This window comes from Mustela putorius, unplaced genomic scaffold (genome assembly GCF_011764305.1).
Source record: "Mustela putorius furo isolate JIRA1106 unplaced genomic scaffold, ASM1176430v1.1 tig00000196_pilon_pilon_pilon, whole genome shotgun sequence".
In the NCBI taxonomy this organism is placed as follows: domain Eukaryota; kingdom Metazoa; phylum Chordata; class Mammalia; order Carnivora; family Mustelidae; genus Mustela; species Mustela putorius.
Window position 1 is genome coordinate 855,162 of NW_025421310.1, and position 14,576 is coordinate 869,737.

Genomic DNA, 14,576 nt, shown 5'->3' on the forward strand with positions numbered 1-14,576 from the left:
ACGACCTTGGACAAGTCCTTTTGCTTTCTTGACCTCTTAACTGAACGACATTTCCTATCCCCAGCCCTCCTCTTCTTCCATCTCTAGCCATGAGAGACTGAGGCTGTGATCACAGCAAGAAGTAGAGATGTTCCTGGCAGAGATGGGCTGGGGAGGGCACCAGGACAGGTGTCAGAAAGAAACTCAAATCCCTCCCCCTAATACTGGCATGGGGGAGGAGGAGAGGGCATGTGTTCGCGATTTCTTTATGCAAAGGACTTGTCCTGACAGGGGACAAGGGGGTAAAGGAATAGGCTGAGCCGGGTGGTGAGGGGATGGGTGTGTTCTGGCTGGAAGGGTTGGGGAGGGGTTGGAGCTGGGCTTGTGGACCCAACCCCAGGAATGACAGGGCTGGGGGAGGGGCAGCCCAGGCCCAAGGTCATTGTGTCATCGTTACCATGGCAACGAACACCTCTCTACAGGGAACCTGAAAAGGGGTGGGGGGGGGAGCTCCCAGGTCCCTGCATCTGGGTACAGAGAAAGGACCAGAGACTAGGAGGAGAAGCAGAGAGAGTGATTTATCTCTGTGAAGACCTGCCCATCTCAGAATTCTGAGAGCCTGGTACACTGTGGGTGCTCAATAAATGTCCCTCAGAGACAAAGACAGAGGGTCCAAGAGACTCAAAAGCCCAGACATGCACATGAAAGAAAAAAGAATCTCCCAACTGGGGCAGGTAGGGGGTCCTTTCCCTGACCTTCAACTTCATACCCCTCAGGGGTTCACTGAGAGCCCTAGATCCTCTCACCTTCCCTAGCCTTGGGCCCTCAGGCCTCCCTAACCCCACAAACCACCCACCACAGCAACTCCCTGAAGCAATTATGTCTGATCCTTCAACAGCTTTTCTGCCTTTAAATTCTTCCAGCCTAGGGGCACCTGGGTGGCTCAGTGGGTTAAAGTCTCTGCCTTTTGCTCAGGACATGATCCTAGGGTCCTGAGATCAGAGCCCCATATTGGGCTCTCAGCTAAGCCGGGAGTCCGCTTCCTCCTCTCTCTCTCTCTTCCTGTCTCTCTGCCTACTTGTGATCTCTGTCAAATAAATAAATAAAATCTTAAAATTCTTCCAGCCTGGGGGCTCACTGTCTGCTAGCTCCTAGAGCTGCGGTGAGAAGTAGGGAGGAGGGGAACAGGCACTCTGCCTCCTTCACTCTCAGGAACCCAGGTGGCTATATTCCCCTAGGAGGGCCCCCTCCTGGTTTCAGATATTTTCCAATTCTTCCTGGAAACCCCTCCCCCACCATTCCTCAGCCCGCCAACTCCTCCCCAGAAAAACCTACAGGCCTCTTCCTTTCTTGCCAAGAAACAGGTATCCCTCCCGCCCCTTTTCTTATGGGACTCAGCGGCCATCTACTTGGTCTGCCTGCCCTCTGCTGGCCTAACGCTGGTACTGCAGGGACCCTCTGCTAGCTCTCCCAAGGAGAAACAGACACAGAACTGAGATCTCTTGAATTCCTGCATTTTAATTTCCTTAGGGGCTCAGACGTTCAGGTCCTAGGGGTCCCAGTCCCCAGTTTCTTCAGAGACTCCGACATCAGGAATCCAGTTCCTCAGCTCAGAGGTCAACGAAAGAAAGACAACTTCTCTTGGAGCCAGGCTTCAGTGAGGTCATCAGTGGTGCGGATTTCAAACACCTAGGCAGGGAGAGTTCTCCGCATTAAGACCCACTCAGGAAGTGAAGTAGTGAGCCCTCTGGCCCCTTCCCCCACTCAGAACAGGAGCCCAGACCCTCGGGCTCTACCTCCCTAGCCTTGGGGAGCCTCAGCCCCAGGCCCAAACCTTTGTGAGCTCTGCTGTCTGCACCAGTCTGTTTTTACTCCCTGCGTACATCATCTGCTGTTCAGGCTTGCAGCCTGCGTGCAAAAGAAGAGAAAAGAGAGTAACTAGGGGACCCCGCTTATCACTAAGGCCCTAGTTATGTCCTGCAGGCCCTGAAGTTTTCGAAGGGTCCTGGGAGCTGTTCTAAGGTGGTCTCTTGAAGCCATACTCAGGGTTTGGGGACTGTTTGGGGGAGGGACTTGTTATGCTGAGGGTCCCAGGAGAGGGTTTAGAGGCCACGTAGGAGTTTCTAAATAAAAGGGAGAGGTTAACTGGCTTACACACCTTGAGACTGAGGAGGACAGGTGGGCTCTTAAGGAATCTGAGCTCGCACCCCACCCCAACACCCATGCGCCACACATGCTGCACACTCACACAGTCACCAGTCACACATACCTGCACCCACGGACACGCTCTTGCACACCCCAAGCACAGAATCTAAGACCCTCTTGTGGGGACAGGGAGAGCCGTGCCTCACCCACAGGACTGGAGAAGATGAAGCACAACGGGTAGGACACTCGGCCATCCTCGTGCACGTACTTATAGCTGTAAACCACAAACCTACACCAGCCAAAGGGAAATCAAATTCAGTACTTCCGCCTGAAGCCCGGGCCCAATGCCCATTACCGGAGTCCACAGTCTTGAAATCTTGCCTGAGTCTGAGAACCTAGGTCTAACAAATGAGACCCCAGTATACAGGCAGTGAAAACAAAAGGATGAAAAATACTCATTGTAAGTGCTTGTTTGATTCACAATAACCCCCTGACACAAGTGCTCTTGTTATTCCCATACTTCCGATGGGAAAACCGAGGCCCAGAGTCACTTAACTGGATTTCTGTGGATACAGGAAAGATTTGAGCCCAGGGAATTCGTGTCGGAGTGTAAAGGCTCAAGAACTATGTGGGACCATCCAAAGCTCTAGACCTTTGGGACGAAGGCCAGCGCCCATCATTTGCCAAGCCCAGGGCAAAATGGAAATGTGGGGCCTGCTGTTCAAAAGGCAAGAGAAAAAAAAAGGCAAGAGAAAAGCTGTTCCCTTTGCTCCACAGTCTCTATCCAGACTGGTCACTGGCTCTTTAAACTTACTACTTCAAGTTGGGCTCTCTTGGGCATGGGGACACTCACAGGGCAAGTACACCCCCTGGCTCGCTTGTAGACAGACCTTGGAAATTGTCATGCAGGGGGTGTCTGCCAACCCTGACTCTGACTCTGACCCTCCCCTATCTGCACTCAGACCCCCTGCCTGGGACAGAGGGTAGCAGCGACCAGGGGAGAACCTGACCAACCAGGGCTGATGGAGGGACCATGTGTGAGCTGAAGGCGGCTCCAAGCCCCCAGTACATACTCCACTTGTCCCACCAGACTTTACACAAAACACGAACTCAAAGATAAAACTATAAAAAATTTCCAGATGGCAGGCAGCCGCAGAGCACTAAGCCCCGTCTGTGTTTGAGACTCCCTTCTGTGCATGGGGCCCAGCGTGACTACACTTGTCAGACACCTGGAGAGCTGGTCCTGGCTGGGATGGAGAGCCTGAGATGGCGGGTCAAAATCCTGGTGCACCCCAAATTCACTCCAGTGGAGATGTAAAATAACATGACTAGGCTTCACAGGAGTGTCGAAGACCTCCTTTGTACTAGCTTAGGAGGCTTCACACAGGATTCTCCCCAATCATTAAAGGTCAAACAACTCCACTTTCCAAAGTATTCTCAGGCATTGAAAAAGGAAAATTTCATTTTTTGTTTAATGAAGTGCAATCACGAGACTGAAATCTGACAATGTTTGTACAGAAAACAAAAGAAAGCAAGCTCTAATATCACATGACTACCAGTGTAAAATTCTGCAATAAAATATTAGTATACAAACAAAAAGTCCTAGGGTGTGAATTCATGGCCTCGAACCCAGACCAGAACCCGCAATTAATACTGGAATCCAAGGGGTCCCTCAGTCTGTTCCTTCATCATCACCCTCACCCCTCCCTGGCCTGACCCTCCCCTCACTACCCCCAAGATACCTGGGCTGTCTCTCTGGCAACTCTGTTTTTAGTTCCTCTGGAGAAATGTTCTAGGCGTGAGGGGGGAGAAAAAGCAAAGACCGTCATTAAGTAAGGTCAACCTATGTGCCTAGGCACTGGTCTAAGAAACACACATAGATTAACTCACTGATTTCTCCCACAATTCTGTGCAGTAGCTTCTCCTCTTAGCCCCACTTTACAGGTGAGCAAACAGGCCCAGGGTGTTTAAGACGCTGGTCCAAGGTTGTGGAGAGCGAGCCGCAGGATTCAGATTTGAATCTGGGTTCAAATTGTAACCATTTTGCTACACTGTCTTTTAGAGGACCTGAGAGGGCCCAGCTCCTAGTTGATCCCCCCCCACCGCCCCGTCAAACAGGCCCAGCCTCCATGGGCTACCCCCTCAAATCCTTACCACAACACTACGAAGTGAGCCTTATTAGCATCCCTGTGTGACTGATAAAGACATCGAGGCAAGAAAAGGGGAGGTCTATCCTTTTATGCAGGATTTCCACTAGCTTTTTGTTGATTTATCTGGAAACTTTCATTTACATGCCAATAAAATATCATCATCGTTGTCATCACCATCATCATTTTATTGAGCATATTCTATGTGCCAGGCCCACTTCTAGGCCCATGACAAGGATTAAAGCACTAAATCATAGACCTACCTAAGAGGTAGGTTCAGGTAGGTACAGATATCCCCATTTCACAGATGAGAAAACAGAGACCTATATAGGTGAAGTCTCTTGCCTCAAGTCACAACTGAGCTGGGATTTGACCTCCAGTCCTGTCTAAACCCCGAAGTCAGGCTCGTAGCATCAGTTCCAGCCCCCTGGTTCTTTCTCCCAGTCCCACCCTGCCCTATTCGGTGGCCCCCTCCATCCCATACCCTCACCTGAAATTCTTCCTCAAGCACGACCATCTGCCGGTCCTTGTCCACCTTCACTGGGGAGGGATGGCATATGGGGGTTAGTTGCCCCTTCCATCCAGTGGGGACACTAGCCAGACTTCCTTCTTGGCCCCACCCCCTCCGCCAACCTTCCAGGGGAGGAGATGACACTCACTGATCATGGCTGCATTGTCTGTCTCTTTTCTGAAGCGAAATTTTCTCAGCTTTTCCTTTAGTTCAGGGTCCACCTCACACACCACCAGGGAATCCGACTGCCAGAGAAGCCCAGGAAGAGCTTAAGAAGAGTGTAAGCCCCCCACCCCACCCCGTCAACTTCCCTAAACCTCAGTTTCCCCAACTACTAATGAAGAGGTGGGCCTGACGGCCCATAGGACGCCCCGGGTACATTAGGGAAAAGGTGCTTTCCGCAGGTGGGTGCCACCCCTTACCAGTGCAAGCGTTTGGGGAGCAGGGCAGAGGCTGGGCTCCAGCCCTCTAGGCAGGTGCCCTCAGGGAGCAATTGAGGATCTGCTTGCTAGGGACTAAACCCGGAGCCAGAATCTCTATTCCCCCAGCCAGGCCGTTTGCTGCAATGGGGTCACCCTCCCAGCCCCTGACTAGCCCCCAGGCTGACCTTCACCCAGGCAATCTCCCAACCCCAACCCCACCCCAGCCCCCAGCCCTTCCCATACACCCCCTCAGCCCCCTAACCATGACTTTTCTGTCCACAGGCCTCTTCTTTTCTCAGTTCCGCTGTCTTCTAGAGTTGGGGACCAGGGCTGCAGGGGGAGGGGTGTGGGGCAGGGGAAAGGTTTCATCCAACACCACATCCTGTTTATGCCCATTCTGGGACAACTGTCTCAGAGGGCTCCTCCCCTTCCTTCCTTCCCCTCATCTGCCAGGACCTCCCAGGCTTTGCAATCACCCAGACCCAGATTCAAATGCTGCCTTGCTGTGTGACCCTAGCTAGGTAGCTTCATCCCTCTGATTCAGGATTCCTGTAGGGATAAAACAGCCTTACATACCTCCTGGCATGGTGGACATGCTCAATACACTGTACATAAGAGCAAGGTCTGGGGCGCCTCTGTGGCTCAGTGGGTTAGGGTCTCTGCCTTTGGCTGGGGTCATGTTCTCAGGGTCCTGGGATCAGCTGCATAGGGCTCTTTGCTCGGCAGGGGGCCTGCTTCCTTCTCTCTCTCTCTCTCTGCCTGCCTCTCTGCTTACTTGAGAGAGATAGCTCTTTAGCTCCTCCCCTCCTCCAGTAAGTTCTCCTGGATCGTCCCCACTCTGGAATATTTTAATTTAATTTAAGTTAATATTTTAATTCCAGAGTGGGGACGATCCAGGAGAACTTCCTGGAGGAGGAATATTTTAATTCCAGAGTAGAAAAGGGGAGCTTAGGGATGTTTGCTAGCCTAACTGACACCCACCGTATTGATGGGGATATCGAGATTCCACATTATCCTGTGGAGACTCCACTCCATTATTCCAGGTAATGCTGGATTTTTTCCTGCACTTATTCAGCCTCAGGGCCTAATAACGGGCCTTACAACAATGGTGTCCAGTTGTGTCAGACCAGTACTCCCTTTTTTATTAAGTGCATTTTGTGTTGCCCCCTTTCCCACCATGAAATCAAAGTCCTAGATATTGTAACCTACTTATACCACAAACCCCTACCCCCCCAAATCAATACAGTGTCCTGTCATATAAAGGAGAAATAAAAGGGAAGTAATTTATGGGAAAATTCCCTGTATTTCAGTGAGAAAATAAAAGCCAACAAGAGACTCTTCACTAGGGGCGCCTGGGTGGCTCAGTGGGTTAAAGCCTCTGCCTTGGGACGCCTGGGTGGCTCAGTTGGTTAAGCGGCTGCCTTCGGCTCAGGTCATGATCCCAGCGTCCTGGGATCGAGTCCCACATCGGGCTCCTTGCTTGGCGGGGAGCCTGCTTCTCCCTCTGCCTCTGCCTGCCACTCTGTCTGCCTGTGCTTGCTCTCGCTTCTCTCTCTATGACAAATAAATAAAAAAAAAAAAAAAAAAAAAAAGCCTCTGCCTTGACTCAGGTCATGATCCCAGGATGGGATCAAGCCCCGCATCAGGCTCTCTGCTCAGCGGGGTAGCCTGCTTCCCCATCTCTCTCTGCCTGCCTCTCTGTCTACTTGTGATCTCTGTCAAATAAATAAAATCTTTGAAAAAAAAAAAAAAGAGAGACTCTTCACAGGTTCCTGCTCCCCAGTGGCTGGCCCGCCATATTGGTTCAGCTTCCCCCCACCCCCAACCCTCACCTTCCTGAATCCCTCCACAGGCACTGGATCCCACCCCTCCCCCCAACGGACAGGGGTCATTAGAGCTATTCTCCCTTTCCCTGCATCATCAATGTTCCCATCCCTACTAGATCTTTCCTCTCAGTCTACATATAGGGTTGTCTTCCTTCTTTTTTTTTTTTTAATATTTTTTAGATTTTATTTATTTGAGAGAGACAGAGAGAGCGCGCGCAAGAGAGGGGAGAAGGTCAGAGGGAGAAGCAGACTCCCCATGGAGCTGGGAGCCCGATGAGGGACTCGATCCTGGGACTCACAAATCATGACCTGAGCTGAAGGTAGTCACTCAACCAACTGAACTACCCAGGCGCCCTGGGTTGTCTTCCTTCTTACAAATGAAGAACCCTATCTCCCGTCCAGCATTGCCCATTCATTTCCTTCCCTTTTCAGCAAAACTTCTCTAAAGAATCATCTATACTTGCTGCCTCCAATGTCTCCTCCTGATTTTCTCAACTCTCTCCCAGCAGATTGTGACTCCTGTCCCCATCCCCTGACGTAGCCTTGTCTGGGCCACCAATTATGGTGTTGGACTTACTGGTCAATTCTCAGTCTTTGTCTGTTGTGCCCTGGCAGCTGCATGTGTCACCATCCATCCTTCTCTGTGCCCTGAATTAACACTTTCTTCACTTGGCTTTCAGGACAACACCCTGGCCTGGGTTTCCTCTGAGTGTTCTGGCTGTGCTCCTTCTCAGCCTCTTGCTGATTCTTCCTATTTTTTTTTTTTTAAGATTTTATTTATTTATTTGACAGAGAGAGATCACAAGCAGGCAGAGAGGCAGGCAGAGAGGAGGAAGCAGGCTGCCTGCTGAGCAGAGAGCCCGATGCGGGGCTCGATCCCAGGACCCTGAGATCATGACCTGGGCCAAAGGCAGCGGCTTAACCCACTGAGCCACCCAGGCGCCCCTGATTCTTCCTTTTAACAGTGGGGTGTCCCAGGGCTCAGTCCTTCATCTCCTTCTCTTTTTCACCTACCGTCCTCTCCTGATCTCATCCAGTCTCTTGGCTTTCAAAGGGCATACCCCAATTATTTCTCCAGCCTAGGTTTCTCTGTGGACTCTACATAGACTCCTACATCCAGCTGCTAAGCTGATTATTTCCACATGGATGTCTCAGTCATCCTTAACCTGTCTCATTCCTCTCACTGTACATCAGAATTGTCAGTTCTGAACTTGGATATGTAACCAGAACCTCCCCATCACCCCCCTCCATGCAAGGCCCATACCCTGGTCCCCCAAATCTTCATCTCCTGCTTGAACTCTTGCAGCAACCTCCTCACTGTCCCCTTGTGCCCACCCCCCCACAGACACACTATTTTTCAGAGGACTGCCATAGGGATCCTAATAAAACCCAAGGCAGATGACACACTTCCTCTCTCAAATCCTCCTACAGCCTCCATGTTATTTGGGTAAAAGCTAGTTGTAAAAGCTAGAATCCTTACAGTGGCCTTTATCTGCCACCACCCCTCCTCCATTACCACCTGGACCTTGTCTTCTCCTACCCTCCCCTCTTTGGTCACTCCATTGCAGCCACATTATCCTCTTTGTGGTTCTGTGAATAAGCCTGCCACTGGGCCTTTGCACTTGCTGTTCCCTCTTTTAGGAACCTTCTTTCCCTTATGGCTTACCCCTTCCTTTCTTCAGATCTCTGCTCAAACCTCACCTGATCACACCTTTCCCCCAGCTAAAACAGTGCTGACCTCATCACTCCATCCCCTCAGCTTGCTTTATTTTTCCCTGTAGTACTTATCACCAAGTCACATTATATTTATTTATTTATCGTGTCCCCTAGAGGTGCCTGGGTGGCTCAGTGGGTTAAGCCTCTGTCTTCGGCTCAGGTCATGATCTCAGGGTCCTGGGATCGAGCCCCACATGGGCTCTCTGCTCAGCAGGGAGCCTGCTTCCCCCTCTGCCTACTTGTGATCTCTCTTTCAAAATAAATAAATAAATAACATCTATTTATTGTGTTCCCTCAACCAGAATTTAAGCTTCAGGCATGAATGTAAGCTTTGTTCCATTGCTGAATTTCTAGAAACAAGGTTCTAGTGAACCTTGAAGCCCCTGACACATATTAGGTACTTGAGTATCACTGAATGAATAAATGAAATGGTATCTATTGAACTACTCTACATGCCACGAAGGTTTTTGCTTAAACAGAGGAGGTAATGGATGGGATTCCATACCCTCTGCCAGCCTGGCTTGAAATGAACTTTCCTCACTGCATTTTCCTGTCTGGCTGTCCCTTCTCAATCTTGGACAGATGCCCATTCCTTTGCTCAAACCTTAGGTGTCCTCCTTTCTTAGGGTTCTGTTGAGTCCTTGTCTCCATTCATCCTTCGTATCCTCCAAGGCTAGATCACCCACAGCTTCAATTACCATCTTTGATGAACCTCAAATCTTGGTTTCCGGCCCCAAGTTCTCTTAAGCTCCAGACCCATCTCTGTGCAGCCTCCTGCCCGCCCCCGCCCCCCCCCCACCCGCACGTCCGCCCCGCTGCTGGGTAGCCCACACTGAACTCAGCATCTTCCAAACTTGCTTCTCTTCTGGGTCTCCTTTTGAGGGAGAAACCACTAACCCCTAAACTCCCCATCCAGAGGCCTTGTCTAGGATTTCAATCTCTCTCCCGGCTCTGCAGCCAGCCAGTCCCAAGACAGGTTCACTAGGCCTCCTGGGCGTCTCTTCCACCCACACCTCCTCCCTTTCCCACAGTCCCACCCCGGTGCAAACGCCCCTGTTCCACCCCAACTGCCTCCCTTTACTGAAGGCCCCAGTTTTATTCCCTCCAATCCACGCTCCATATGAAAGCCGGAGCCATCTTTCCAAATCCCCAACTCACCATGACTCTCCCTGACTTGAAGCCCTTCCATGGCTCCCTAGCGTCCTCAAGACAAGCCCAAACTCCCTCAAGTGGCCAAACATCTGGCCACAGCTCATTTCCCACCACTCCTTGCCCGGAACTCTACACTCCGTCCACCCCGACTGTATTTTCTTTGGAGTTCCTCAAAGACGCCATGTCTCGGTCACCTTCTGGGTGAGGGCCCCCGCTCCGCTTAGTCACCAGATCCAGGAAAGCTTGCGGAATGAACAGATTACAATAGTCAAAGCAACAACTCCCATTTGTTGACGACCTCCATTGTGCCAAGCGCTTTCTACGCATCGTCTCTTTCAATCCTATTCCCACTTGGGACACGAAGCAGCAAGTTCAGACAGAGTTGCGGTGATAGAGCTGAGCGTTCAGAGCCTGAGCGCCAAACTGTAACCTGGCCGCTCGGGCCCACTTGGGCCCAGGCCTTAGGCGGACGGTGCAAGAGGGGAGGGGAGGCAGGCCTTGAACACCAGATTCAGGAATTGTGACCTAGCTCGCGGCCGCTGAGGTAGACGCGCGCGAGACTGCCCCCTGCGGGCGGGGAGGCCTAATCCCCGGCTCCCCCGCGCCCGTCGCCCATGGCAACGCCGCGCGCGCGCCCCGCCCGCCCGCCCCCGGGTCCCGGAGGGGCCGACTGCCCGTCAGCCCCGCGGTCAACCAATCCCAGCGCGTGGAGGGCGGGCCTCTTGGGCTTCGCTCAACCCCCAGCGTTCCCCTCTCCGCCAGGACCCCGCCTTTCTCCGCGCACACCTCCCGCCCTTCGGGCTGCCCTCGCCGCCCGTTGGCGGGCGCGCCGTTCGTCACCGCGGCGTGAGCTAATGCCGGCGAGCAGCGGCCCCGGCGAGGCGGGGCCAGGGGCGGTGACGCACGGCGCGGTGACGCAGCGCGACGGCGGCGGCGGCGGCGGCGGCGGCGGTGGTGGTGGTGGTCGGTGCGGGAGGAGGGAGGGGAGCTCGCGGGCCGGAGAGGGGGAGACGGCGGCGGCGGGGGCCTGAGGAGGCCCGAGCGGCGGCGGCGGCGGCGGAGGCCGAGGCGGTGAGTCGCGGACAGGGCCGGGCGGCGGCAGGGCGGCGGCGGGTCGGGGCGCGCGGGGCTCACCTCAGGGCGCCCCAGGCCGCGCGGGCGGCCCCGCCCCCTCAGGGACCCCGAGCGGCGGGCGGCGGCGAGCGCGGGCCTCGGGGGTCCCGGCCCTCGAGAGAATCCCCCACCCTCGACCCCCGAGTCGCCCGCCCAGGCCGCCTGGGAAGCTTTTCTCTGAAACCCTCCTCACACCCTGGGGACCGCGAGGGGCCGGGGGACCTACCCCCGAAACCCCCCCCGCAGGTCTGCCTCAGACACCTCCTTGGAGGGCGTTCCCACAGCCACGCCAAAGCCGCCCCAGAGCCCCCTTGAAAACCCGCACCCCTCCTCCTGCCCGAAATCTTTCCGAAAGACCCCCCGCCCCCCCTCCCCGCCTTACGTCCACAGAATCTTGTCCAGACGCCGGGTTAGGTCTCGGAAATCTTCCCCAGCGAACCCCTCCTCTGGCCCCAGATCCCCATCCTCCTCCTCCGTCCAGAAATATTCCCCGGAGGCCACTCCTCATCTATTCCAACAATGTGTGTCATATCTCCTCCCCGAGCCTCCCTCATAAGCCCTAAAAATCTCCTGCAGTCTCCCTGAGATCCCCTCCAGACCCCGCACATTCCAGAAATCTTCCCCGGAGACCTATTTCGCATATCTCCACAATCTCCTCAGGTCTTCCGCCTCATAGGTCCCAAGAATTTTCCCTCCTACCTACCCCCACACCAGAAATCACCTGGGAGATGTTTCACACATGGCCCCCAAATCTCCAAACCCCTCCCTGCCACCATGTCCTTTGGAATGCCCCTGATATACCCTGAAATTCTTCCTCAGAGACTTTGAAATGTCCTCACATCCCCAAAATTCACCTGGAGGACCCTCCCTCCACCCAAGCGCCAGCCATCTCCCATACACACTCCCCCTTTGCGAAGTCATTCCTTAGGACCCTTCCACAGATCCCAAAGATTTTGGGTCCCCCAAGTCTCACCAGCCTGAAATGCCTTAGAGATCACCCTCACATACCCCAAGAATCTTCCCCCAAGACCACCCTCACTTCTCCCAAATGTCTCCTCCAGAGAGTCACTGAAATCTTTGGAGAACTCATATCCCATATTCCAAAAGCCTTTTCCACAAGCCCTGTTACCTATCCCAACTCTTTCTTGGTAACTTACACCACATGTTCCACAGATGTCTTCAGGATTCAAAAAAGGTCCCTTGTAGTCTCTGATATCCTCTAGAATTCTCTTTAGATGACCCTTGAAAATTCCCCTTTCTAGACTGGCTTTTAGTTGAAGTTTCAAAACCTGTTAAATTTTAAGACTCTTCATGATCTCTGTGAGATGCAGTTTTTCCAAGATGTCCTCACATCTTCTCGGAGACCTCGGCAACCCCTTGAGCTCTCCTGGTATAAGCCCTTGAAAACCCTCCCAGAGACCCTTCCGACACACCCCCAGAACCCACAGAATCACTGTTCAGAGCTCCTGCCTTACTAAGACACTTTTCCTAGAGACTTCCCTCCCTGAGCTCTTCCTCACAGGTTCCCTCACATCCTCTAGAACCTCCTCCCTATTCAGTCTTCCCTTAAAATAACTGAGGTCCTGCTCTTAGAAAGTCCCAGAATTCTTTCTGAAAGACCTTCTACCCTGACATTCCCACATTCTACTCAGAAGACCCACTTGTCCCATACTTTATCTTTCGAAGACTTTACTCAGAGGTTTCTCCTCATCTAAGCTCAGCTAAGCTTAGGAGTTCCTGAAAAGATCTCTGCCATCCTGCCACAGCACATCCAAAGCCTTTCTCTGGAGACCACACCTCCTGCAGACACCCTTTAGAGAATTTTCTTCAAAATTGCCCTGCATGGACAACCTAATCCTTAGCACTTTCTGAGACTTCTTCGGAACATTGCCTCATGCTTCCATTCAGTACCCTATCAGATTTACCCCTTTTAGGATTCCTGTTTATATCCTCTCACCATCTCTGTTCTTTTTTCTTTGAAATCAACTCAGAGATCCTTCTCAGCTTTGAGTCTCCTTCCCCACATTGTCCCTTCAGAGGTCCCCAGCATCTTCCAGGTTCCCCTCACCCTCTAGAGCCTCCACTGTCTCCTTTTAATGAAAAGATCCTCAAGAGACAGCCTCACCTCTTGAAATCTCAACCTTCAGAAACAGGCTGTTTTGGTTTTTTAGGTTTCATCCTCAAAGATGACTCCTCCCTTTGGAGATTGAGAGACCCTCAACCCCCCCTTAGAGACTTCCTGAGGACTCCCCCATTTTCTTTTCAGCAGCCTTCTCCTTCCTTTTCCCGTTTGAGGGCCTCCTCACTAAAGAATCCCTTCCCCTATACCAGTGATCCTTAAAGCACGGTCCTTGGGCCAGCAGCATCAACATCACCTGGGAACTGGTTAGAAATGCAGATTCTTGGGTCCAGCCCAGACCTATTGAACCCGAAGACCTGAGAGTAGGATCCAGCAGTCTGTTTTTAGGGACCCACCTGGTGATTCTGGTGCATGCTTGAGTTTGAGAACCATTGTCCCCCAAGAAGATTTCCCTTTTGCCACAGAAAGCCCCCTGAAAGATGCTTCAGGGTATACCTCTGAACTCCTGCCCACCCCCATTTTCCTGAGAGTTCCCTTTGTGAAATATCCATCTTCCAAAAAGTCTGCCTCCTTGAAAGGATTCTGGCTTCTCTCAGAGGTTACCCCACCCTCTGAGCAATTACTTCATATTCTACCTTCAAATGGTTTATTTACAGGTCTCTCTCAGCACTTTCACCTTCTGGCTTCCCTTCCACACCATACCCCAGCCTTTGGGGCTTTGCTTCAAATTGATATCTCCTTGAACACATGTCCATTTCTAATCTTCATCTGTTTCTCTCCACGTAGGCACTCTCCCTTTAAGACACCCTCAGGTCTTTTCATTCTCTGTGTCTTACTGTTGAGAGTCCTCTCTTTTACTTCTTAGAGCACTACTCACCTTCTCCCTTGTAGTTTTTCATGTACTTGTCTACTCATCCTCACTGGACTAGCCAGTTTGGAAAGTACTGGGATGTGTCTTACTTGTCTCTGAATCCCACACTGGGATCTGCCCTCTGTAAGTTACTGGGAATTATTAGAGAATGGGCAACTTCTCCTCCTGCATTTGGCAAGAAATCTCTTAAGTTTTTCAGATCTCACTCCCCATTCAGGTTCTATACACCTTCCCTACCCCCTCTTGTCCTCTCTCTCTACCCAGCTCCCATTGTCTCTCCTCCTAGAAGAGGCTGTCTTGCCCCTCCTACTGCTGTTTGAGGGACTTTTCTGTGTGCTCATTCCTGATTCTGAGCTGCCTTAGGTCCTATTCTCGGTGACCTGCAGCCCATCCTGGTTAGCTTCTCACCTTTGTAAGTCTGGGGCCTCCACAGGGCTCTCAGCTTTCTCTGAGGGATTCTGTTTCTCTCTAGGGTCTAGAAGAGGAAACAGAGATCACAGGATAAACAGTGGGGCCTGCCTTCAGTGCGCTCACAGTACATTAGAGGTTTTGGGCAGGTACATGGAACAGAACATGAGGTACAAATATATGCTGTGGAAATTTGGCAGTGAAAG

General features: G+C 52.3%; 2 protein-coding genes and 1 long non-coding RNA gene across 6 annotated transcripts in view; 1 reads left to right on the forward strand and 2 right to left on the reverse strand.

Annotated features, from left to right (window-relative positions):
- Nucleotides 1–1,477: 1,477 nt before the first annotated feature.
- GMFG (glia maturation factor gamma) lies at nt 1,478–10,373 on the reverse strand. Of its 3 annotated transcripts, none has more exons than XM_004776183.3 (8): nt 10,093–10,373; nt 5,467–5,534; nt 4,931–5,027; nt 4,762–4,811; nt 3,867–3,916; nt 2,331–2,413; nt 1,814–1,887; nt 1,478–1,668 (listed from the first exon to the last, which is right to left on the reverse strand). In XM_004776183.3, the coding sequence occupies exons 2-8, from the start codon at nt 5,467–5,469 to the stop codon at nt 1,597–1,599; spliced, it is 429 nt and encodes a 142-aa protein (XP_004776240.1). In that variant the 5' UTR covers nt 5,470–5,534; nt 10,093–10,373; the 3' UTR covers nt 1,478–1,596. The 3 variants fall into 3 exon arrangements, with proteins under 3 accessions (XP_004776240.1, XP_004776239.1, XP_012903170.1); XM_004776182.3 differs by lacking the exon at nt 10,093–10,373 and adding an exon at nt 9,905–10,040; XM_013047716.2 differs by lacking the exons at nt 5,467–5,534; nt 10,093–10,373 and adding an exon at nt 9,905–9,926.
- LOC123391153 lies at nt 5,951–6,595 on the reverse strand. The gene is made up of 2 exons (XR_006605777.1): nt 6,108–6,595; nt 5,951–6,023 (listed from the first exon to the last, which is right to left on the reverse strand). It is a non-coding gene; the product is annotated as an uncharacterized LOC123391153 (long non-coding RNA).
- A 543-nt stretch (nt 10,374–10,916) lies between the features above and the next one.
- SAMD4B (sterile alpha motif domain containing 4B) overlaps nt 10,917–14,576 on the forward strand; it is a 38,900-nt gene continuing 35,240 nt past the window's right edge. For both annotated transcript variants that reach the window (XM_045076803.1, XM_045076804.1), the window contains exon 1: nt 10,917–10,969. The gene's annotated coding sequence lies outside the window, so the exon portion shown is untranslated. The remainder of the gene's footprint in view (nt 10,970–14,576) is intronic.